This window comes from Thunnus maccoyii, chromosome 9 (genome assembly GCF_910596095.1).
Source record: "Thunnus maccoyii chromosome 9, fThuMac1.1, whole genome shotgun sequence".
NCBI lineage: Eukaryota > Metazoa > Chordata > Actinopteri > Scombriformes > Scombridae > Thunnus > Thunnus maccoyii.
This window is the reverse complement of record NC_056541.1, coordinates 28,745,056-28,768,932: the sequence shown is the minus strand read 5'-3', so window position 1 is coordinate 28,768,932 and position 23,877 is coordinate 28,745,056. Positions and strand designations below refer to the sequence as shown.

Genomic DNA, 23,877 nt, shown 5'->3' with positions numbered 1-23,877 from the left:
TGAGAGCTCCAGAGGTGTCTAACCTGTTAGGAGTTGCCAGGTAGTCAGGCAGAAACAATGTGATCATTGGGGAAGCTTGATGACAGTGAGCCTTTGAAAACATTTAGTGATTTGTAATGCTCTGTTACAACCACCAGTTTCTACAGTAATAAATCAAACTTCACTCCTACGGCACCTCAGCTAATGCACATGACTCAAGGCTTCTCAGTGAGACTAAAAGTTTAAATTTTAGAACACAGTCATGTTCCCCTGGATGTCTCCTGCTCAGTGGTTAAAAGAATATCCACAAAACTATAGCTGAAGAATGTTTTTTTATTTTATTTAGTTATTCCAATTTACAGCAAGGACTATAAAATTTGAGATATTAATTATATAAAAGTGAATATTGTTACAATATTTTTTTCATACAGTTGAACTGATAAATTTTATGTTGGTTTGGTCAAGTTTGTATTCGCAGTGCAACCACTTGGAGAGGCAGAGGCTGGATGTTTCAACCATTTATCGATGACTTTAAGCTAAAAATTCCATTCGTTTTTGCTATTTGTTTTAACAGATGCTTAAACTGTTTCACAGTTTATCCGATACTTCAAGATAACTATTTCAACTTTTTAACTACAACAACTACAACAACTATGGGTGAACGATTTTTCCAATATTATGAGCTGCTCTTTCAACTGTAATATCCATTACATTTAGCTATCTAGCTCTCTATCTTTAGCTGTATAATGTCAAATCTTAATATATATTTTCTCAAATTAGCTGAGATACTCCACTATCTTTCCTTGTACACCCTGGCAACTGCAGAAGTATAAAAGAAAGAAGAAAGTTGCACACTGTAGCTCCCTTTTCAATCAGATGCAGTTTAATGGGACATCCACAAATGACGTTTCGAGCTACATGCTCCTCTTCAGACACTTCTTCTTTCTTTTATACATTGTTTCTTTGGTCCAGCACCTGTTAAAAGGATGTGCATATCTACCACACTTTTTGAACTGCAGAAGTACGCCCCTGGGGTACAAGTACCCCTGGTGGTGAATCACTATTTTACTATGTTTATACATTTATTTTTTTATGCCACACAAGTGGGTGGCAATTGTTTACTTACAGCCTACTGTGGAAATGGAGAAATTGTAAATATTTTATGAGATTGAAGGTATTTATTAGTTTTTTGGCATCATATTTTTGCATATATAGTGGGTAACATAGTTACAACAAACCTAAGGCCTACAGCTTTCAGCTTTGATCCTTGTCTCATACTCCAAACCACAGGTGTTAGTAAAAGTACAACACGTCATGATTTCTACTTTGCGGCTCTGAATGTCATAAAACAGCGACATCAAACTCTGTTAGCTTAGCGTATTCCTTCTCCTTGCTGAAAGTCAGTGTAGGAAGCTTCTAAAAATAATAGTCTTAGTCTAAGGTCGGAGTATTTTTAGTAGCTTCACTTTCAGCATAATACCTAGGATGGATTCTGAGACGCTTGATAAATCCTGCCCTAGAGGCTTGGAGGAAAACCAGCTTGATATGGGGTATCTTTGGGTAGGAGGGTGAAAAACACTAGTATCTCTTAAAGAGTGGCTTCTTCAGGACACAAAATCCTATCCTATCTGTCGCCCACAAGAGTCACACAATTGTTGATTTCATGAATGCAAGAAAAAATGTTAAAGTTGCAGTAATGTATTTTAAACAACAGCAGGAATATTTACTTTGAAGGAGGCCCAGCAGAGGAAATCTGCTGTATGATATATTAAGTGTGTACTTATTGTACGGTAAGTAGGGAACCACCCACATCATTTGGTATTGAGCTTCTAATGAAGGCCCAGCTTTGTACAAACATCTTGTCAAGAGAGGGGTCTCGCATACAGCATCAAAGAGTGTCATGTCTGAAGCTCGGTCCAAAGCCATCATACCAAGATCAGAGTGTTCAGTGGTTTGAATTTTCAGAAGGAAAAAAAAAACATCTTGGCAACGGTTAAAGAACTAGTAGAAGAGATGTCGAATCAAAGAAGACACGATTGGACACTGGAGAGAGATTAGAGGAGAGCTAGCTCTTCTTTGGCTAAGGATAATCATGCAGTCTGGCTCTTACCTGGACCCAGCTCATCCATAGGTATCATATCACCACTGCCACATTTCCTGGTGCCTGAAAAGCATTCATATGCCATTTGTACAAAAGCGGCACACACACAAACTTGAGTCATTGAGCCAAAACGCTGCTGCTTTTCAGGGTAATGGTTCTCGGCCAGTGATTGAGTAATGCAAACTGAGAGTGGGCAGGCATGAGCGCCGTGATTCATGTGCATGTATGGACGCAAAAAAAAGGGGGGGGGGGCACAAGGCCATAAATCAGGACATTAAATTGCTGCTATGCTATTGACTCCTCTGTCAAAGAGATGTTTGTTGTTGGGCCAATGTACTGCACAAATCCCCCTTCCTCTCCCACAGATACTGAAGCTGTTGTAAAAAACCTTAATCCCTGTTTTTTGATTGTAGATACAGCTAAACACACTTACTTCATGTTGGAGGAATTTTCATTATCCCTGACATCAATTTAAAACCCGTGATGAAATTTTAAAAAAAAATCAGCTTTTAAAAATACTTTAATTTCTTTCCAATCTGACTTTCTTTAAGGTTTTGGTTCAACAGCAGCAGTATGCTGTTCAAAGATCCATCTCCCTTTATATGTGTTTTTTTTGACCCCTTTGAATGTGGTTATTGCAACATATAACACACCACAGCTTCACCACGCAGGAGATGAGAGTAGTAATGTGGAAAGCATGGTGCTTCAGTATAGCCATGAAGAGGAACACACGTCCTCAGCAAAGTGAACACACACAACATACACATACACAGTGAACCAGATGCTGTTTTCAAGTAATCATTAGTATTTAGTTTAAACCTGCTTGGAGGACTATATGGTTGGGATACTTTATTTCACAACAATTTTAACAGTTTGTACTCTTAAAGCCATAACTTGTACTTTTACTAACTAAACTTTTTTATGCATCTTGCGGAGATAAGGGTTAGGGTTATATTCCTTATTTTTCTCATTGTCAACAAATCCCACAACAATACCCAAACCAACAATGCATTGATCCTACAGAGTCCGTCAACATAGACAAGAGCTTTCTTGGTTTTGATCTCTTCAGGGGATTTGTTCACAATAACAAAAACAAAGAATATCACCAGCCTTATGCTTTCAATTAGGCACTGGACCCCCATGTGCTCTTTGTTCCAATATGTTTGTTAGGCGGGATATTCTAACTCACAAATTCCAATAATAGTGACATTTAATTGTTCCTCACTTTGCCAATGACCCCTGTGGTACACCACACTCTCATCTAATCCCTCCCACTGGGTCCTCTAAACAGACGAAAACAGCACCGATCACAAACACACGCACGCCGACTGACCTTGGTTCTTCTCCATCAAGGGTAGAGTGGTGTCGTCATAGCCCGGCTTGCCGTTCTTGGTTGCTTTAGGAGTTGCCGTCACCGTGGGCTGAGAGAAGAGACAGATCGAGCAGCACGTGAATGCAGCACCACAAAACACAACCACGGACAAACTGAATTATTCTTCCCCTTCATGCTTTTTAGGATTTAGAAGGTAGTGATTCTCATCATTCTACAGCCTGACTCACAGTATCAAGACAAATGCATAGAACTTATGTGTAATTTAAGTCTCTGGAGATTTATATCTAATTATTTTTGATCTTGATGACTGGCTACGAATGCTACTAATACTTTTTGGCAAACAACTCCCACAGTGGGGCGTCTTACTGATGGTAGAGTGGTTCTTCTGAAAATGTTTTAAATATAAAATTTTTAAAAATTATCTGATATTATAAATATTGCAATAGTTTCAAGAGCAGGACTACTGTTCTGTACCTGGAAGTGGCTTTTGTTCCAGCCGTCCTTTGTCAAGGCGTTCCTCAGCTCCTTATAACTCCACACCGTCTGCAGCACGTGGGATGCCGCCTTCGTTTCTCGAGCTGATTGGCTGAGGGGGCCACAAGAAGGAGGAAATATGAAGAAATAACTATAGCAATTAAAGTCAGAAACCTCATTTTACTCCCAAACAGTGACGACTGGGTGAGCTAGCACGTCGCTGCTGCAATCAATCTCTTTATTCAAAGACGTTTAGTCCCCTGAGTGGCTCCAGGGTCTAGTTTTTAATTCACAGCCAGGCGAGTGCACATTTCCTTTCATTAGCTAACTCAGAGCCACCAGTATTAATTACATGTGGGTGGGGGCCTCACTTCAAAGAAGTCTAATCTCAGGGGGGGCTGAGAGGAAACACAGCTATTTGGTCTGTGAATGAACTGTGTATATTCACTCACTATATATTGAAAAGTGCTATTGATCTTAAATTAAAAGTGTGGTGCAGACACACTTCATTTCAGAATGTTGTGGTAATATGAGACACCTCTTGAAATATCTGCCTCAATATCAGTTATTTTTCATTATCAGGTGGTTGAGTAGAACTCAAGCATTAGAGGAGCGACTGCTCACTTACTTGTGTAAGTACCAGCTTCAGAGGCACAAGTAACCCCCCCTCCCCAAAAATGTCCTCCAGTTCTAAAAGCCTGTTAATTAATGTGTGGTGGGTAGTGTTGTGTGTGTGTGGGCTTGGGCTTGTTAGAGTAGAGTATTGTGGTAGCCAAGCTTGGGCCATTAGAGACACATTATAATATCCTCCATGGATCATGATGCAAATTGCATTCAAGGTCATTCTGTAATTATTACATGTATAATGTCTCCATTATACACACAAACTTCTTGCAAAGTTTTACATAAATATAAACATACAGTATAGTTTCTGTTCAGCTCAGTGTCTGTAATACAGACTGTTTGATCTACAGTATTAAGACTGATGATAAAAACACACAAGCATGGAGCAGTTGCCTACAATTTAGTGGACACAGCAAATATTGGGTAAACCAAAAAGTCTTTAGGCAGCTTATTTTGTGATAACAAGACAAACAATTCTGTAAGTGTTCAGTGTATTATTGTGCATATGCCGTCTGGGGTTGTCTGTGACTAAAAAGCAGCCTAGTGCAAAATAAAAGCACAAATAAATGTACAACCATGATGTAATTCAATGAAGACAGTATGCTGGTTTACACTCAACCTAGAAACAGCTGCATTTTATTTATTGCAAAGCACCATTAATTGCATTCATAATACAGTAAGTAATACATAAATAATGCCTTACCTGGTCCTGTTGATGGCGACCAGCTTCTCGATGGCCTGGGCCTGGATGAGGGAGCGGGCGTTTTCAGAGCTGTCGGTGACAATCTCATGGATGGTGTTGAGGATGGCGACCACAGTGTCCTCCTCCAGGTTCTTGGCTGGCCGCTGCTGACCGCTGGGTAGGTTACTGACCAAGTCCCGCATGGCGTAACTTCCTAAAAATGCAAACAAGCATGCACTTCAGATATTGTGGGTTGAAATCATTTCACTTATTTCTACCACTTTCAGTAAATTAAGACTTAATACCTTGAAACAGGACAGACAGCTCTAGTTACTGTGTCTTCATTCTATTCTACGCAATTCATGTTAAATTACTGTGGAAATAAGAAATTAGTAACCACAACCCAATAGCAAGATTTTATCAGGTGTCTTTCGACAAGTACTATTCTAAAACTTAATATTAAACTAAATAACTTATTAAAATGGATATGTGTTGCAATTTCTCTGCAAACAGCACATAAAGGACCAGTGTGTAAGATTTATTGGAAGAAATGGAATATAATATTCATAAGTACGTTTTAATGAGCGTATAATCACCTGAAAATAATAATGGTTGTGTTTTTGTTACCTTAGAGTGAGCCCTTTATATCTACATAGGGAGCGGGTCCTCCACGAGCCCACCATGTTGCACCCCCATGTTTCTACAGTCGCTCAGAATGGACAAACCAAACACTGGCTCTAGAGAGGGCCTTTCATGTTTTACGGCCACCATAGGTTCTCCTACACACTTGGAAGAAGAGGGGTGGGGTGGGGTATTCAGTTGGTTGCAATCTGCAACCTCACTGCTACATGCCACTAGATCATACACACCGGTCCTTTAAGGTAATTTGATTTGAATTTATGTAGTATGAACATGAATGAAAAATTCTTATTTATGACTTTTTTTTGACCAAAGTTCAAAACCTGATATAAAGTTTAGTGACCAAGCAACATAAAATGTAATCTAATACACACCTGTAAGACTGATACAATGTGTGAATGAAATCTAATGAAAAAGCAGTAAACTCACAAAAACTCTAAAATGTATTAAAGAAGCTACATACTGGCCAAAGAGCTTTGTTTGTTGCAGTGACTTTGCATGAACAATAACTGCATAGACTGTATTTGAGTCCACTTGAAACAAAAATGTTTTTTGATAAAACCTCTATAGTAAACCAGTGTGTGTGGTAGTGCTATTGGTTTGTACCAATCAGGTCCTTGTTGCGGCGGTCAATGGAGAGGTTGCGCAGGGCGATGGCCACAGCTCGGACCACCTTGTCAGAGTCGGAGCGCAGCAGCTCCACCAGGATGGGAAGACCTTTCTCCTTACGCACCGTGGCTCGGATGTAGTTGGACCACTAGAGGGCGGACAGAGGGCAGGGTGTGACTGCTCTTTATAATTTCAACCCTAAACCTCTGAGGTAGGCTGACTGAGCATGTGCTGTCAGCAACATCCTGTTTGACATTTATGCACACCTACAGATTAATACTTGGGAGCTGCCCAGTATGACCACACGTCTTTTCTTTTGACCACTGGGAAAGCTTTGGTGGAGAAGTCCAGGTCACCTCTGTGACACCAGTCAAGGGAGGTGGGGATATTTTTAATATGTGCCTTCATGGACATAGTCACATACAACTCATGCATTCACACACACCCAATCATTCACTCACTAACAGCTCAGCACTGCTCCTTAGGTCTGACTTATTCCAGAACATTACACAGTGGGGTTCTGAATGGACATGTGATATAATTTGTCTTAATTTAAACATCAGTAGATTTTACTTCTCATTTTTTTGTAACATGAAACATTAAGTTTGACATAAAAGGGTTTCTCTTCTAAGTACTAGTACCCCCAGAGATGTAATTAAGCAGAGACAAGCACAACTGAACCACCAGGTGGCAGTAGTAAGCCTTGAAAAACAGCTACATTTAGTGGTACTGAGCAGTGGCAAAGAATGAGGAGGATTTAACGAAAAAGCTCTGATATCCTCCCAAGGAGTGTGGACATGCTTTGTCCAGCTACCAGATGTGACAGTGTGATGGGTTAATGGCTCCACTGGTTCCTGAGCCCAGTCAAGCATTCTGATCATCTTCAACATGAGAAAAATACACCAAAGAAAAGAAGGATTTCTCCTCAAAATCCTCACCTTAGCTGAAAATCACTACTACTGAATTATTCAGAACAGTATGTTGTAATGTGGGACTCAGGGCTGGATGTTAACTTATGGAACTAAAAACAAAAAATCAAAAGTGCTCAGGTGGTTTTTGCACTCCAGCTAGAAGGGCCTGTTGCTGCTCACAAACTCAGAAGACTGAAGGATGTGTTTACAGTCTGACACATGGGTGTTAAGAGAAGCGTTGCCATGATAATAATGCTGCTGTGGGCTGAACACAGCCAGCATGCTGAGTAACATAAGTGTATGCTCTTGCCCTAGGTGCTGCGAGGCAAACTGGCATCTGACAACTAGCTTTCCCTGTTGATTATTCACTGCTGCCTGCAAGCAAGACAGCCTCTCAGCAGCTCTGCAGCTGATTTTAATTGGAATAAATGTCCTGATTCTGGCTGTGGAGATTCTCATATCATCTATCATCAAAATCAAACATCCACCAGAGATGTGAGCGTGGTGTACATTAGTTATCTAACCCTTGTCTAATCATCTAATCTCTCCAGGAGGAAACGTAGGATCGATAAACGGACTGTGTCTACATAAAATTACTGGATTGCATTTATTTTACATATATCATTCAAATATCATTTTAAATTTCAATCAGTAAAACCTCAGACTTCTCTGTGCTATTTTGCTATTTATATACTTGAAATTTAACAGTACACTGCTCATCTCTTTTACTTTTAGTCCCCAAATATCCTGAGAATCAGTAAGATAAAGATTTTACTCTTTGAGCTACCTGCTACCTGTTTCATTTGTATCTGTGTTCTGGTGATTATTTCTGCTCACACAGTTGCTATATGATTTGTAGATACAGTGATTCTAAGCATCTCTAGAGGCAGCTCTTCTTAACCTTGAAGCCCATATAACTACATGTATTTTTGCTCAAGTCACAATCCAAGATACATGTGACTGTAAGGTCAATGACAATCATAGAAGTTGCAAAAACATAATATACACACACACATAAAAAAAATCTAAAAATAACACAGAACATAGTGTCTATGTGCTGCACCCTCCCCACCCTGGGACTCACAGTCCACTGTCCAGCGCTGAGGTTTTGCAGAGCCCCAGCAGCGGCCTCCAGGGTGTTGTAGTTCTGGCTCTCTGTCAGCAGAGATAGGTAGAGCCTCACAACTTCCGGCTGATACAGCAGCTCAAAGCCTGCAGGGAAATACACACACACACACACACACACACACACACACACAGTGGTAAGACCCCTGACAAGACAGACGGGCCAATTAGGCTGTGTGAAGGTACCGACAGCACAGTACTGAGGTTTATCTCAGACCATGGGGAGTGTTCTTTGGCATTGGGAAACAGGAGAGAAGCTTGGGTTTACCATAATACACAATAACTCAGCTAATATTAGACAACCTTGACAAATGCCACAACATTTGGATTGTAGAGGGGTTTTTTGCAAAGTTTCAGAGAGAATTAACACATTTCCACAATTCTACACACTGAAGTTTCACAACCGGCTGCAACACCTTTGATCAGTGATACTGGAACAGTGCCTGATATCTTTGCTCTTAGTGATACTAAAGCTTTATGATTGAAAATACTTCATTGACGAGGAGGACATGAGAAGGAGAAATTATTGATCCGACAGCCCTGGCCAAACCTAGAGTATTTGAGAGGGAGGTTTATCTCACTGGCACCTAACACATTCCAGCACAGTCAATCATTAGGCCTCCCCCTGATGGAAATGTAATTACATTGTCAGCTATTAGACAGTGCAGGCACAGGGAGAGACAGAGGCGTCGAATCACATCAAATCAAATGTATTCATCCTGGCTTTTTGTTAGTTTGCACAAACAGGTTCGTCACCAAGTGCTGGACAAGGGATTCAATTAAAAAGTGGAGGTTTTAGAGTGTGGATATTTCCTCTGTCAAGGTCATTCTGAGCTGTTTGCATCTGTGGAGGGAGTCATACATTTTTTATGGAGGGATACATCACACCGCAAGAGGGGAAGACATCTTCAGATTTCGATCGCTTGAGCAAAAACAATTCTTTACTATTTAGGTGATCCTGAAAACAACAACTACATACATGTTCAGGGTTTGTTTCAGTCAAATTTAAGATGTATTCATGTAAAACTAAAGATATTTCAGATGGAAAAATGGAAGAACGAAGTACTCAAGTTTAACATACACATAAGATCCATGATTGGATGTCACATTGCCAGGAGTGTGACGTTGCTGTTTAAACAGGGGGCACAATCTCCTAGTACACACTGCGGCTGAAACAGACTTGTGCAGTTTGGAGCTGTAGTTAGCTGATGCTTTAAAACTGGTGGCTAAAATCGTCTTTTACAGAAATACCATTTCACCAGCAGCTTCCTTCCTATCCTCTACAATAGCACAAAAGCAATTTCAAATTCGTCTTCTATCCCTGTAGGCTCAAATTAAAGAAAATAACCCACTGTTTTTTTCCCATGTCTTCTGAGGCATGTACTTCCAAGGTTCTATTTGAAAACCACTGTATTATGTGGGTAGGGATATGTAGTAACCCTATTTGATTGATGCACAAAGGCTCACAAGGCCCTTGGTACATTCTTTGAGAAAAAGAGAATCTTTCTGTAATACAAGCGTGACTCAGGTCAGGGTATAAAATCATGAATCAATGCCCCTAAGAATGCATCTTAAGGTAACAGCTCCTTTTTTATTGACATAGCCTACTTTTTTCAGCAGAGGGAAAGAAAACCGTGAGAAAGGAAAGAGTGTCATTTTTGAGTGGTACAACAGAAACACACAAACTGACATTTGTGCCTCTAAATCCACATCTCACACCCATAATTTGCAAAGAGCGGAAGCCTAGGCGCTCTCTTGGATTGCCAGATTCAGATACAGCAACATAGTTGTTAACACTCAAAAAGCAGGGTTCCCAACTCTGTGGTGCTTCCCCCCTGACATCATGCCAAGCTGGCTCCAGACTGTGTGTGGGAGGCGCTGCCAGGTTGGGGGGATGTTATTATAGGTGCTGCTGCAGAAATCTTGGACTTTTTTTCAAAGAAGCAGCAGAAGCAGGAGTCATCATGCAGAAGACCCTGGTTGTAACCACGTGCTAGAACATCAGTCATATCAACAGTCTTTCACGGGGGCTACGCAAGAGGGGGAAGTCTGCAAACCAGATACTCAGCAACATTCTGCATGCTCCTCATATTTCTGGGCCTACTGGGTGCACACTCAGCAAACTGGAGACCATTTTGCAGGCGGTCCTGTTGACAGACACTTCATCTCCAAGGCAGATTCTCTCTGCACAAAATGTCAGCCATGTTGAACCTTTGTTGCCAAGTTTGCCTGCACTCCAAGACTGTGCCTTTTATGACTGCATTTTTTTTGTAATATAATCTGCAAATCCATCCATCCATCCATTTCTTCCATCTTGTAATTTCTGGGGTTTTGGTCTGGCAACCAACTGAAGCGACTTATGAAATTGGCATTTTACAAATGAAGGACTCGAGACAAAAAAAGACATGTACTGCTCAACAAGGGAGGATGAGAGTAGAGGGAAATTCACTGGGCCTTTAAAGTAATTCCTTTATCCTTTGTGGAATTTCTCACTGTTGAGCCAGAGAATATCTCTGCCAAAGCTCTCACTCAGTGTCCTTAGCTAGGGCTTAATGTCAGCACCAAGTGCTGTGGGTCTCTCCTAATAGCACTAGCCAGGTCGGATTCTGTTGGCAACCGTACACTGTAGTGTTGTTCTTGTTGTCATCAGTCATCTCCTGCTAGCCTTTTGGCCTGCTAGTTGTCAGTTTGTTAGGCAGAATTACAATTCAGAGGGGGAGATGAGCTGTCAGTGTGACGTGACCTTGGCTTTGCTCAGGGCAACCCTATATTTCTATGACAGACTGCAAACATGATGAGATTACTTAAATACAGATGTATCCAGTGCTACTGTGTGGAGTATATGCAAGTGCACTTCTTTTTCAGTGAGAACAGAGCACTGAATTTACAGACTTTTCAAGTATCAGCAGTGCAGATATCTCATTGTATCCACATATATGGAGCAGTCTCAGGCGTCAGGGGTGAAAGATGTATTTAGATCCTTTACTGAAGTAAAAGCAGACACACCACAATGCAAAAATATGTGATTACAATCGCAAGTCCTGTATTGAAAATCTTACCTAACTAAAAGGATGTAATGTACTTAAAAGGATGTGATGTACTTAAAGCTGATATAATCATTATTCTTGTATTAACAATAGATCAATTGATTACATGTAGTGTGAAATGGGTCGCTTGTAGCAACAAACCCACAGATAAATAATTGGGGTCCAAGTAGATTGCAAAAAATTGCAAAATTTCACATTTTTAGAGCAGGAGACCAGATGCAGATGACTTGAGAGATTAAAATGGTGAAAGAATTTTGACTCTAGGCCAAGCTGTTTTCGAGATAATTGCGATAATGTAAACTTGATTATTACAGCGTCACCTTGAGGTCAATGACTGTCATTATATGTGCCTGAGTAGTGGATGGAATTTGCAACCCATCTGCCAATTTTTGGTGGTTCTACATCTTACTGTTTTTGCTGCACAAACACTTTTAGCAGGGAAAAATTATAAGAAAAAAGATATTTTCATGGGGTCACAATAGGCAACCTTCGACTTAATATGACCTCAATATGCACTTGAAAACATACCACATGCATGACTTGCTACATTGTTGCCAAGTGGGACTTGCGCACCCAGGGATTCAAACCCTGGACCTTTGTAGACCTTCATAGTCAGCAACTTAACCCCTGGACTATCAGCTCTGCTGGTGAACATGTCATCTTTTGATTTCATGACCTCAAAGTTGGATACAACGGAAGTCTAAGGGACTTAATGCAGCTGAAGTTCAAATATTCACCAAAATTACAGATTTACAGATAAATAGCTGAAGGACTAATCACATGATTGTTATCAACAAAAAAATATTTGTGATATTTTCATGAAGTTTGCATGGCATGGTGCCAGGCTGAATTGGAACTGGTGTCCTTGCAGTTACAAGGCATGTGTTTAGACCACTAGACCATCAGGACAGCACAGCTGTCACTAACAGCAGTTGATGGTAACATTAACTTAGTTCTGCATACGGTAAAGTACTGCACTGAAGTCAATGAGAGTGAATAACTTGGATGAATGAAGTGTGTGTGATGCATGGAATTAGCAACCCATCTGCCAATTTTGGTGACTTCTGGTCTTATGGTTTTTGCTGCAGGAACACTTTTAGCGGATAAAAATAAGAAGAAGAAGAAGAAAGAAAGAAAGAAGGAAAGAAAGAAAGGAGGACAGAAAGAAAAAGAAAGAAAGAAAGAAAGAAAGAAAGAAAGAAAGAGAGAAAGAAAAAGAAAGAAAAGAACAGAGCTCCAGCAGTGAGATTCACTGCTTGAACCCCTAATTATCACCCCACTGCAGTTCCCCTTAGCTCTATGGAGCGCTTTAGCATCTTCCAGCTCATCAGTGTAATTTTGGGCCAATGTTAGTTCAAGTATCAAAAGCTAAAGCCCAGGTTGAACAGTCTCTGTCAGAGTTGTCTTATTATGTATTTTAATATTGTATTATAATTACTGATACATTAGTGTGTAAGCAGCATCTTAATATTGTTGCCGGTTAAGGTGGATATTCTGTATTTTACATTCTGTTCATGTTTTGTACATGAATATTGATTTGTAAAGTCACTAATAATGGTAGCGCTCAGATAAATGCATTTTGTAACACTTTACTTTATGTCCCCCTATTTAGCATTTACAGTATATAAACATTTAATAAATGGTTAATAACACACTGTTATGTAGTTATAAACAGATATAAAGACGTGTTTAAGTGTTTATTAATGTATAGTTTTTGTCTTCTATGAAGACATATTATATATTATTACAACTGTTTTTTACTATATTGTCATTCATTATCTTTTTATATACCAGCCTCCACTTATGGGTGTCTACAAGAAGATTTATAGTTGTTGACAAATACATTGATCAACAGTGTCTGCTAACAACTACATTATAGTGTGTTATAAACAATTTAGTAACGGTTTATATACTTATTATAAATGATAAATAGGAGGACTTAAAATAAAGTGTACCAAGTAAAGGTTCTCATTCTGCCAGTGTCAGGCACATGTACACTAATGGTCTCCACCAACCACGTGTCATACACAAGTCAAAGATACAAAAATAAACTACAGTCTATAAATGAATACATAAAAGTGTAACAAGCATTAGTGCCAACTCCCAGTGAACTCAACCCAGCGTGTCTATTTCCCCTGCCTGTGTGTTGGCGTGGCAAACATCACACACACAACTGTGACCTCCTTATGAGATTCCTGCTGAGCTCTGCTTCACAACTTGCTGAGGGACACACACAAACATCCAGCTTTGCCTTTACACACACAAATACAAATGCACAAAGACGACGCAGGATGCTCAGGAGATCTACATTCATCCCTAAATGAGGTGAAAGGGGAGGAGCAGTGGGTTATTTTTCAAAGGAAAAGATGACGGTGACAACTCCACCGACTGAGACGAAGCTCAATTAGTGACCGGGCGCTGAAGAGAAGTGGCTTTGTGGCGCTGCGGTGCATGAAAACTGGGTTAGAAACAAAGTTAGGTTGAAGTGATTGAGTGATGCTTGGTACAAAGCTATAGCATTAATTTGGTTCAAGTATCTGCACTATTGGCTGCAATTAAAGCCAAGGTGTAGCGGTGTGACAGGATGGTAAATGATAAAGGATTAACTGATCAGTGAGGAAGGGATGCACGAACACACTCATACATGTATGTGAGCATTATGAAGACTCCTCTCTTGGACTCACATGAACACCTCACTGGCTCAATTCTCTCAGCCATCTTGCCTTCCTCTAGGATGGTTGGCTGCATTTGTGCAGCACTAGATACACACCTCTGCAAACACCTCCATACACACACACACACACACACACAGATCCACAAACACACCAAGCCCTGGCTCGGGCATGTCAAAAAGTGATGTTCATCGATCCAGTCTGCCTACAATATGTACAAGGTCTCTTCCTGCTTCTACACAAGCTCCATTTATTTACTGCTCCATTTCTAGCACACTTACAGCACACAGCACTTCCATCGAATCAAGGGGACATGATGGCGTATCACTTTCTACAACTCATAGGGGAGTTTTACATTGCTGTGAAAGGACTGGAGAGAGATGGGGGAAGATACAGAGAGTGGCAGACAGAAAAACAGAAAACAAACAGCAGATCATAAAATAATCCCTCTTATCTGTCATCCTCAGTCAACTTTCTCTAACAGGTTTTTGCTCTGTGAGAGATCATTCTCCGTTGACAGGAATATTGTCATAACACATGGCCTCTGACCCTTGCATTCCTGACTTCTGGTTAACTGAAATGCTGTTGAGTAGTTGAAGGAGGGGCCTTTCTGCTATAGTCTCATTGTTAAGTTTCTCCAGTTAACTGTCACAGGAAGACAGAAACATTGGAGACAGAGTAAGAAAAAGAGAAAGAGAGCAGGGTTGACCACAGGGTCACATTCTCCCCCTTTGAAAAACTGCATAAATAAACGAGGCCATTCCAGTGGAGAAGCCTCAAGATGCTGAGTCTCCAGTCTCATTCCACATCTGAAACTCATGCACATTTAACCCCACCAGCAGCCTTTTTATGTGCGAGTGTTTTATGTAAGTACCTGCAGGCATATGGGAGAGTGCTAGAGTGATAATGAAGACTTGCGCAGGGCACAGCCACAGCGGGACGATGGCTAAAACTGCACATCATTAAAAGTAGTATGTCACCGGTGTAATAATGGTCGTGACTCTCTCAGCTTCATTAAAAACCAGAAGGTGAACAGTGAAGCCACGTAAACAAAACAAGTAAATTGGCAGGGTTCGCAGGAGCTTAAGAAATGCCTTCAACAGTTATGTCTGGCCATGAGTCATATTTTTTTGTTTATGCCGCCTGAAGGAGCACCAGATGTAGTTTAACACATCAGGACAAAGTAGATCGTGTCACTATTCCTGTGCACGAAGGATAATTTATAAGTGGACAAACCAAAATGTAATCTATCTGAAAATCCAGCCAAATCAGCTTATGTGTGTAATCTACATTGACTATTGTATAAGGGCATTCAGCGATTATAAAGGCAGTGTTTCCCCCATATTCACCGCCGCTGCAAAATTATGAGCGCCGCTGCTAAAATTTCAGACGATCATTAATATCAACGGGCTACTAATGATTTTCACTCGTACACTGTGTGAGCACAAAAACCCTGCGTTATTGTGGATTTTTTTTAGTCATCCTCCTTCTCTTCACTCTTCAAAGGACATCTATGTGAAAGGTACGAAAGTAGCGTAACTCTGTTAAGGAATAAGGCAATGCGTTTATGTATGTGTGTGTGAATGTGCGTGAGTTGTTGCACGAGCGCAAAGGGTGAGCGGCAGAAACATGACGTGAAGGCGAGCAGAGCAGAGGAAAAGTTTAGCAGTAAGTTGTCAATCTGGCAGTAAATGTACAGTACAGACTACAGTTTGTCAGTTAATAAATGCTGCAGTTCCTCAAGACAAAGAAAATACTCATCTAAGGGGTTAGCCCCGAAGTTAGCAACAACGCGTTAGCTTAACTTGACTAGGCTCACTTAAGGTGGACTGACTTTAAAGGTGGACCGCAATTCTCATTGTCTCATTTAGTGTCAATGTCAGCCACTCTTAAACAGAGAACGTCTCTTTCTTGAGTCCCATCCCATCTGATTATTGGCTAGGTGATTGGAATGAGAAATCAGAATTCCATTTTTATGCTGGAGATGCATCTTAGTGTCATGTGTGAATGACACTATGGCTACGAGATGCATGTTAATGCTGGGTATAAATCACAAAAAAGTCAACTTAATTGACTGTTGTCATTTCTGTTGTGGTGAACCACTGTGAAAATCTGCTCCTCCTCGCAGATTACGCTGAAAACAAACATTATTTTGCTAATACAATTTGACCCATGTATGATTCAGTTGATTTAAACCACGCAAGTGTCCTCAACCTAAGCCTGAGGGAGAACACGTGATGGAGGCTCGCATTCCCTTTCTATCCACAGCCCTCCCAACAGACTTGGAGCCAAAAGGAGCCAAAACAGAGTGCACTGCCAGGCTGCAAAGGCCGTTCACCCCCCAGTTACCCCTTCAGACAGACAGGGTCCAGGAGTCAAAGCTTCATTATCCCATTTCGCATCCAGTTTGGCCTTGCCGCAGATTGGCATCTCTATGGGCAGCCCCAGGGCACCACACATTAGCATACCCACACTGCAGTTGGCCTTAGTTTGTTGGATGTTGACAAAGGGAGGCAGAAGGTGGCAGTTGGCCCATCTCTTGGACAGTTACCCATCAGCTCTGGGCCACAAAGATGTCCTGATGTGATGGGGTGGTTGAGGGGAGGGGAGAGAGAGTTGGAGAAAGAGACACAGTGGACCAAAAGGAAAAGATGTCACTGAAGTCACAAGGGGAAAATGCAGCACAGACCCCTCCACCCTTCTCTTCCTCCATCTTTGCCATTTCACTACAGGCGTCCTGCTCCAGCACTACCAAATGTTGGGTCCATGAAAGCTTGTTTCCTACCATTTAGCACAAAAGGGTCCTTTTCAGCAAGCGATTTCTGCAATGACAGGGTAGCACTTTCACTTTCCTGTGCTGATAGGCCAGCAAAGTCCCGCTGTGGGCTTTTAGAACCAGAAGGGACACATCAACACCGCTATCAAAAACATGCTGACAAATTGACACCAAATTGTCTGAAACATCCAAACACTCCCTTAACTTAGTCCATCAGAAATGCTCCATCTTTCCAAACTTTGGACAAAAACACAGAGCCAGTGGTCTTTCACTCTTGAGCCACAGTTGTATTAGATTTTCTGTGGCTCGCTCAAGAATGTGCCTCGCAGCTATCCGGCCTCTCAGGGGATCAACAGTGGTAATGCGCTGGTTGTTTGTCTCCAATGTTCCTCTTGCTAATGTAATAGTGTTCCAGGGCCTGAGGTGGAGGTGTTTATATTAGAATCTCTGTCAGGTGAAGTTATTATTCCCCTTCGGACAAAAAAACATATTGACAAGATATGTCACTTTTCAAATTGTGTTAAGTATAAAAAAAGTAACATGACAATTTGCCCCCATTCAACAAATGGCTTTCTCAGTTAATATTGCCTGCTGTTTAGACATAGGTGTGAGATAATACAGATGGCCTGTCTGAGCCACACGAGGCTCAGGTTTGTCTTGCTTGTTTCTGTTTGTGCTGCAATCAAGTGCTCCTGTTTTCATGTTTGGCACAGGCTAATGCTTCATGTCATGGCTCCAGGTGCTTTTAGTTGGACATAATAACAAAATGGACTGAGGGCAAAAAACACAGTTAAGAGCATCTCCCAAGTTGTATTTCTCACTGTGTTGGGATAGTTGTGTGTACTTAAATCTAAATTACAGTATGTGTGACAGCACTTAAATCCAGCTTTGCAACCAACCAACCACAATTGTGGAGGTATGTCACTATAGCCTATAAAAGTCAACATAACAAAGATAAGTGTGTTTGCTGCTGGCATGTTTTTCATAATTAGCGCAACCTCTTACCCCTAATCACTGCATCATTGTTATGCTGTCTTCACATTATATGGGAGTTACCGTAATTACCTGTTTGCTACTTGAATATGACATGAAAACCATCCGTGTCAACATCCAAGTGGTAATTGCCAGTTGGGAAATTTTCCTGAAAGCTCAAAATGAAAAGAAAACACAAACAAACAGGGATGCCTCATGTTAGCCAAATGTAGGTGTTCAAGGTGATTAAACAGTAATTTAACATATAGTGCAATAATGAACATGCACATTATTTTTTAACCTTCATACAACCAACTCCTCTATTATATAACCGTTGCTTAGCATTACAAGTCATTGTTACAATTACTCTTGTTATTTGTAAGAATTATTAGTGTTTTGTTAAGAAATAATTTGTTGGCTAAGTAGTATTACTTTTGATACACCTATAGAATATGTTTCTCTTTGTATTTTGTTGGTATTGCCAAAATGTCTGTTTTAGGTCCCAAACACTTGCAAGTAAGACTGTAAGACAGCTGGAATCTCCAGTAAAGAAAGACATATAAATCTCATTCAGCATTCTGTCTGAATGGGTAAATGCATGTAAGCCGACCAACCTTTGACCATGGTCTGCCCGGCTTTGGTGAGCTGGCATTGCTAATTTAATAAACTCCCTCAAAACGAAAGAGAGGGAGAAAGAAAAAAGCAAAAAAAAAAAAAAAAAAAAAAAAAAAAAAAAGCCAGGGAAAAAGGGGGTTTGATGTAACTGTAATGCTCTGATTTATCGGAGTGTATGCAGCTATACCGCGGACTGGAGTCTCTGCTTATAGTGACAACTACAGATTAACCTGTCACATCTGCCACATATGAATAGGCGTAAGATTGGCAGCCACCATCTTGAGTTGTCTGATGATGTGAGCCCTCAAGTCATTAAAAGGGAATCTTTCCAATTATTACCTCGAATGATGTGGATGTCCCTGTCTTATGCTGGTCTCCAAGCGTAGCCATTAAGCTGATGGAGAAAATGCTAGGCCACTGCCCATCCTACATACTGTGCACACACACACGCACGAACACAGGTTTACTTAAGTCACTTTTGGGGTATTTACATAGACGTACATTAATTTCCTAGAGACTTATCCTAACCCATGACCACTACTTGCCTAACCCTAACCTTTACCCTAACCTTAAATTTAATCAACGTTTAAAATCAGCGTTTTACCAATTGGGGACACAGCTCTTGTCCCCAGTTGCACAAGCCGTCCCCAATTAACTGGTCTTAAGTCTGGTGTGTGTCCCTGAAGGTGACTTAAGTCATACTGACACACAAACAAGCACACACACATACACACGTGTCTGGACTCTGCTATTAAGCTGGCTGCAGATAGAGAACAGATACAGAGGAGCCTGCTTCTCTGCTGGGAACATTCATTTTCTCTCCCTCTTCCTTTCTTTTCCTCTCTCCTCTTTCCTTTCTTTTCACTTTCTCCCACCATCTTCCTCGCTTCAGTCTCATAACCATCCGTATCTCCCCCACAAACACAAAATGCAGCACACATTCCAAAATTGCTCTACCTATTGATGTAGACAATATGTTGAGATGAAAGAGTACACGATGGTAGTACTAGGGTTGCTATGGAAACTCCTCCCCACTGCCACTAACAAATCTGTTCAGTCCACGTTCATACCGAGACAGTTGGGCCAGCAAAACAAGAGGACCAAACTGCTTTTCTAACTGAGTATTACATAGCACTGGAACATGGTCATTCAGATTGACTTAAGTACAGTGAGTGAAAGCAGAAAGTTCTAGTGCCTGGCACAAGAGCACTCGAGGCTGCCACAATGTGCACTTTAGCTTTAAAAGGAGACCTTTCCCATCCTCACCTACAATCTCATAATTCCACAGCAACTGGCAAAAATACTAGCCTGTGGGCTGCAATTAGCGGCCAAGCCCCGATTGTGCTCCCTTGTAAGTTTGTGTTTAACAGCAACAGCTCCCTCAGAGGCTCAAGTGCTTCAGAGTGGAGCGGCGTGTGTCTCTGTTTTCAAACGTATTAGGTGTGTATGTCTTTGTGTGTGTGTGTGTGTTTGTGAGAGTGGAGTGTGTTTCAGCATCACCTTGAGTGCTTGCTCTCTTTACCCAGGCAAGTCACGTCCTCACCCAGACGCAAATGAAACTAGAAACTCCAGCAACAGCGAGAGCCTGCCAGAGAGAAAGAGATAGAGAGGGAGAAATAGGTGGAGAGAGAAAGAGATAAAGATAAAGAGAGAGAGAGCAAGAGCGAGAGCCCACAGAGAAAAGCTGTGGGGGGGCGGTGGACAACGTTTCCCATTTCCTGTTTGGCAGCTCACCTGAGCCTGAAAGGCTGAAAAACAAGCTCAAGTTGTCAGGGCGGTGTCGTGCTTTCACCACAAATTCTAACTTAGCCGATTCTCAACATGCTACACATCCCTACGTCTGACAGGGATTTCACAGTGAAATGTGGGGGAGAGGGGAGAGGGGAGAGGGGCGGAGGAGTAAGAGAGGGAGTGAGGAAGCGAGAAAGAGAGATGGGGGACAGAGGGAAAAAGAGTAGAGAGTATAAGCTGGAGGAAAATGGAGAGGAAGAAAGGAGGAAAAAAGGTGACTAAGGAGTGGGGAGGGAAGGAACAATATAGAGTAAAGGGAGAAGGAGTAAAGGAGTGGGGGATGGATAGAGAGAAAGAGGGAATCGTGACTGAGTGGATTTGTGTGCTGGATGGGACAGCTGTCTGGTATATAGTCCACAGAAATGCATGGATCATGTCAGTTGGGGCAACAACAAGACAGTAATAAGGGAGGAAAAAGAGAAAAAGTAATCTACCATCTACCATAAGAACAACTGATGCACTGCAGCACAAGCTAAATGATGTACTCTGCAGTTTGGGGAGGGGGTTTTGGGGGTTGGGTGTCCAGCCTTCAGGAATAAGCCCAGATAATCCTGTGGACTGCTGCTCTGCTTGATATAGATATATAAGCGGGGTGGGGGGGGTAGGCAGTGACTGGAACAGGGACTGAAGATAGAGGCCTGAGACTGAGGCAGATGTGGAGGAAGGGGGGGATGTGGGTTGACAGAGGCCTGGAACTGCAGCCTGGATGAGAAGAAGGAATAAGGCTTACACTAACCCACATAAACAGACTAGGTTTGGACTAACGTCTGTTATTTAATTTTAGGTTTGAAGCTGCTGGTACCTGCAGTCTATTTAAAAAAATCTGAACAGTGAACATTTTCATTACCAAAAAAAAAGGTGCAGGTATTTGATGGTTTGTCTGATCAGCCAAATTATAAAACAGTAGATATTTGTGGTCAAATCAGAAATTGACTGTTTGGGGATGTTAGCTAGAGCAATACTCTGCATTTAAAGAGTTTGTAAGGTGGTGTATTTGATGTTATCAGAGTTTAAGGTAACGTCTATGGCTCTGTCCTTTTCTTTATTAGATTTGGGGAGGTTTAGACTCTAGCAACCCAAGCTAATGTTACCTGAGATAGCATTACCAGTTAGCTGTCCAAAAAGCCTATTTTTCTTGCAACATTTGAAAACATATTGTTTGAAAATACAAATTATGTAAGCTAGGCAACAAAACAGGTTTATGTTACACTATAGCTTTCCTTATCATAAATGATATTGCTTGTCATACTTTACTACTAACTAGGTCTACACTGCAATACAAGAACATTGTTTCTTTATCTCCATGTCTTCTACATGGATCATCATACAGTTACAGCCTTAGTCTTTCAGGTCGATAGCATGTTGCCATCTAGTGTATATATTATAGTACATATATATGTTTTGTATATAGTATGTACTTATAATATACGATAAGATTCTAGTTTTTAAATGGGACAGTTTGAATCATTAAAAATAGAACCGGAGACACTGTTTTCAGCCAACTCATGGAGATACCGTAACTTAATTAGCTAGCTAGATATGGCTGATCATATCTGACTTGGCAGAAATGGAATATAATATTCTTAAGTATGTTTTAATGAGTGTGTAATAACCTGAAAATAAGAATTATGTTTTTGTTACCTTAAAATGAGCCCTTTATATCTACAGAGGGAGCGGGTCCTCTACCACGAAGCCCACCATGTTGCACCGCCATGTTTCTACAGTAGCCCAGAACGGACAAACCAAACACTGGCTCTAGAGAAGGCCTTTCGCATTTTTTGCAGCCACCGTAGGTTCAACTATACACTTGGAAGGGGAGGGTGACAGGAGGGGTATTCAGTTTGTTGCAATCTGTGACTTCTCCACTAGATGCCACTAAATCCTACACACTGCACCTTTAACCTTTGATAGGATGGGATAAGACAGTGTGGCTGTGTGTCACAGTGGAGCTTCAGTGTTTTTCTTTTTCTTATTTCTTTGGTTTGTCTCTGGAGATCATCTTTGTTTTATTGTTCTACTTTTGTTTACTTTATTAGTCTAGCAGCTTTCACCTGTGTTCATTTGTTATTTTTCACCTGCTTGCCTTCTACCGTATAGCCTCTACACAGCCATGGTACTGTACACCCACACAGGTGACACTTATTTTGCCTAATTAGACCTTGACTCAGTAAAGTGTGGTAAGTACAGACTGAATGACATTTCCCTGACTCTACTGTCAATTTAGTTGCACCATTAAGATTCTTATTAGCCCATGAAGAAGAGGTCTAACGAGTCAGAATAACTGTTAACCCCTGTGTAGCTGTCCAGGACCTGAGGTCATTCATTCTTTGCAAAGGTCATTTTACTAGCCCTTATTTCAGGTACATTTTGTTTTCTTTTTCAGATTAAAATTGTTTTCCAGCTCATATCCTTTCCACAAAACATTAAAGCATCTATATTTTCTGCCTCAGAGTGGTTTATAACTCTGAGTGCAACTGTAATCCAACAGTGATGGTGAAACAAACCTATGCCTGAAACAAACATGACAAATGGAAGAGGAGGTGTGGCATTTGCTGAATGCTGATTTACATGTTCTGAATCGCTAAAAAAAAAGGTGGGGGGGGGGGCCCTGCACTCCACCCAGCTGGCGCACCAAAGCCTGAATAAGAAGCTCCTCTTTTCCAGCTACAGTCTGGAATCTAGAATGTATGATGACGGCTGTGATGGTGTTTGACAGAGGAGGGATTTCCTGTGTCTGGGTCAGCATCAGCACCCATCCCTCATTTAATGCTCCCTCCAGCCCCACCAATCCCTCCTTTGGAAAATGGCCTGCTGAAGTGTGATGGATACTCTGGATTAACTCTCGCCTTGGAGGATGACAGTCCACACTTTTTTTCTCCATACAAACACACACACACAAACACACACAGCAGATACAGTGGTCAATTTTCGCAGGTAATATTCTCTCTCTCTCTGCAACTCCCTGACAAACAACACCACCTCTAATAGCCACATAATACCACCCTCATGGTCAAGGGCACAGTGCACCGCCCGTTATGTGTGCAAGTGTGTGTGTGGGTGAGACTGAGTTAGTGTTACAGAGCATTTGTGCATGAATGAGCTTGTGTGTGAGTGACTGTTTGTGTGCGCGCTTATAAGAGTCAAATGAAAGGCAGTGAGGATGAGATGAGTTGCTCTCACTGGCTAAAATGAACCCATCGTTAAATCAAACATACATTAAAATCCAAAATACTTGTGATTATAGAGCTGTCAAACAGATTGGCTGTGGCAACAAAAAGTGCCCTCTTCCCACTCCCTCTACTCACTTTCTTACACAAATAGACTCTTATATCTTTCTCTTTGGCATTTATTTTATATTTCTCCTACTCCTGCTCATCTCCTTCAGGGCTGTTGAAGTCACAGAAATATTGTAAGAGCACTGAGACCTTGGCCTTTCCACTCGCTTGCTTGCTTACTTGCTGGAGAGGAGTGCAGAAATTTAATGTCGCGTGGGAAAAGGCGTCAGTTAAATCCCTAAAACGTAGGCT

At 41.2% G+C, this 23,877-nt stretch overlaps 1 protein-coding gene across 3 annotated transcripts in view; it reads right to left on the bottom strand.

The window, feature by feature from the left end:
- Positions 1–23,877, bottom strand: part of arvcfb (ARVCF delta catenin family member b) — a 238,434-nt gene that overhangs the window by 10,011 nt on the left and 204,546 nt on the right. For 2 of the 3 annotated variants that reach the window (XM_042422420.1, XM_042422419.1), the window contains 6 exons: positions 8,437–8,564; positions 6,439–6,589; positions 5,215–5,407; positions 3,888–3,999; positions 3,414–3,501; positions 2,090–2,143 (listed from right to left, as the gene is read on the bottom strand). In XM_042422420.1, coding sequence (XP_042278354.1) covers positions 2,090–2,143; positions 3,414–3,501; positions 3,888–3,999; positions 5,215–5,407; positions 6,439–6,589; positions 8,437–8,564 — 726 coding nt within the window. The remainder of the gene's footprint in view (positions 1–2,089; positions 2,144–3,413; positions 3,502–3,887; positions 4,000–5,214; positions 5,408–6,438; positions 6,590–8,436; positions 8,565–23,877) is intronic. The other variant, XM_042422421.1, reaches the window with a different exon arrangement.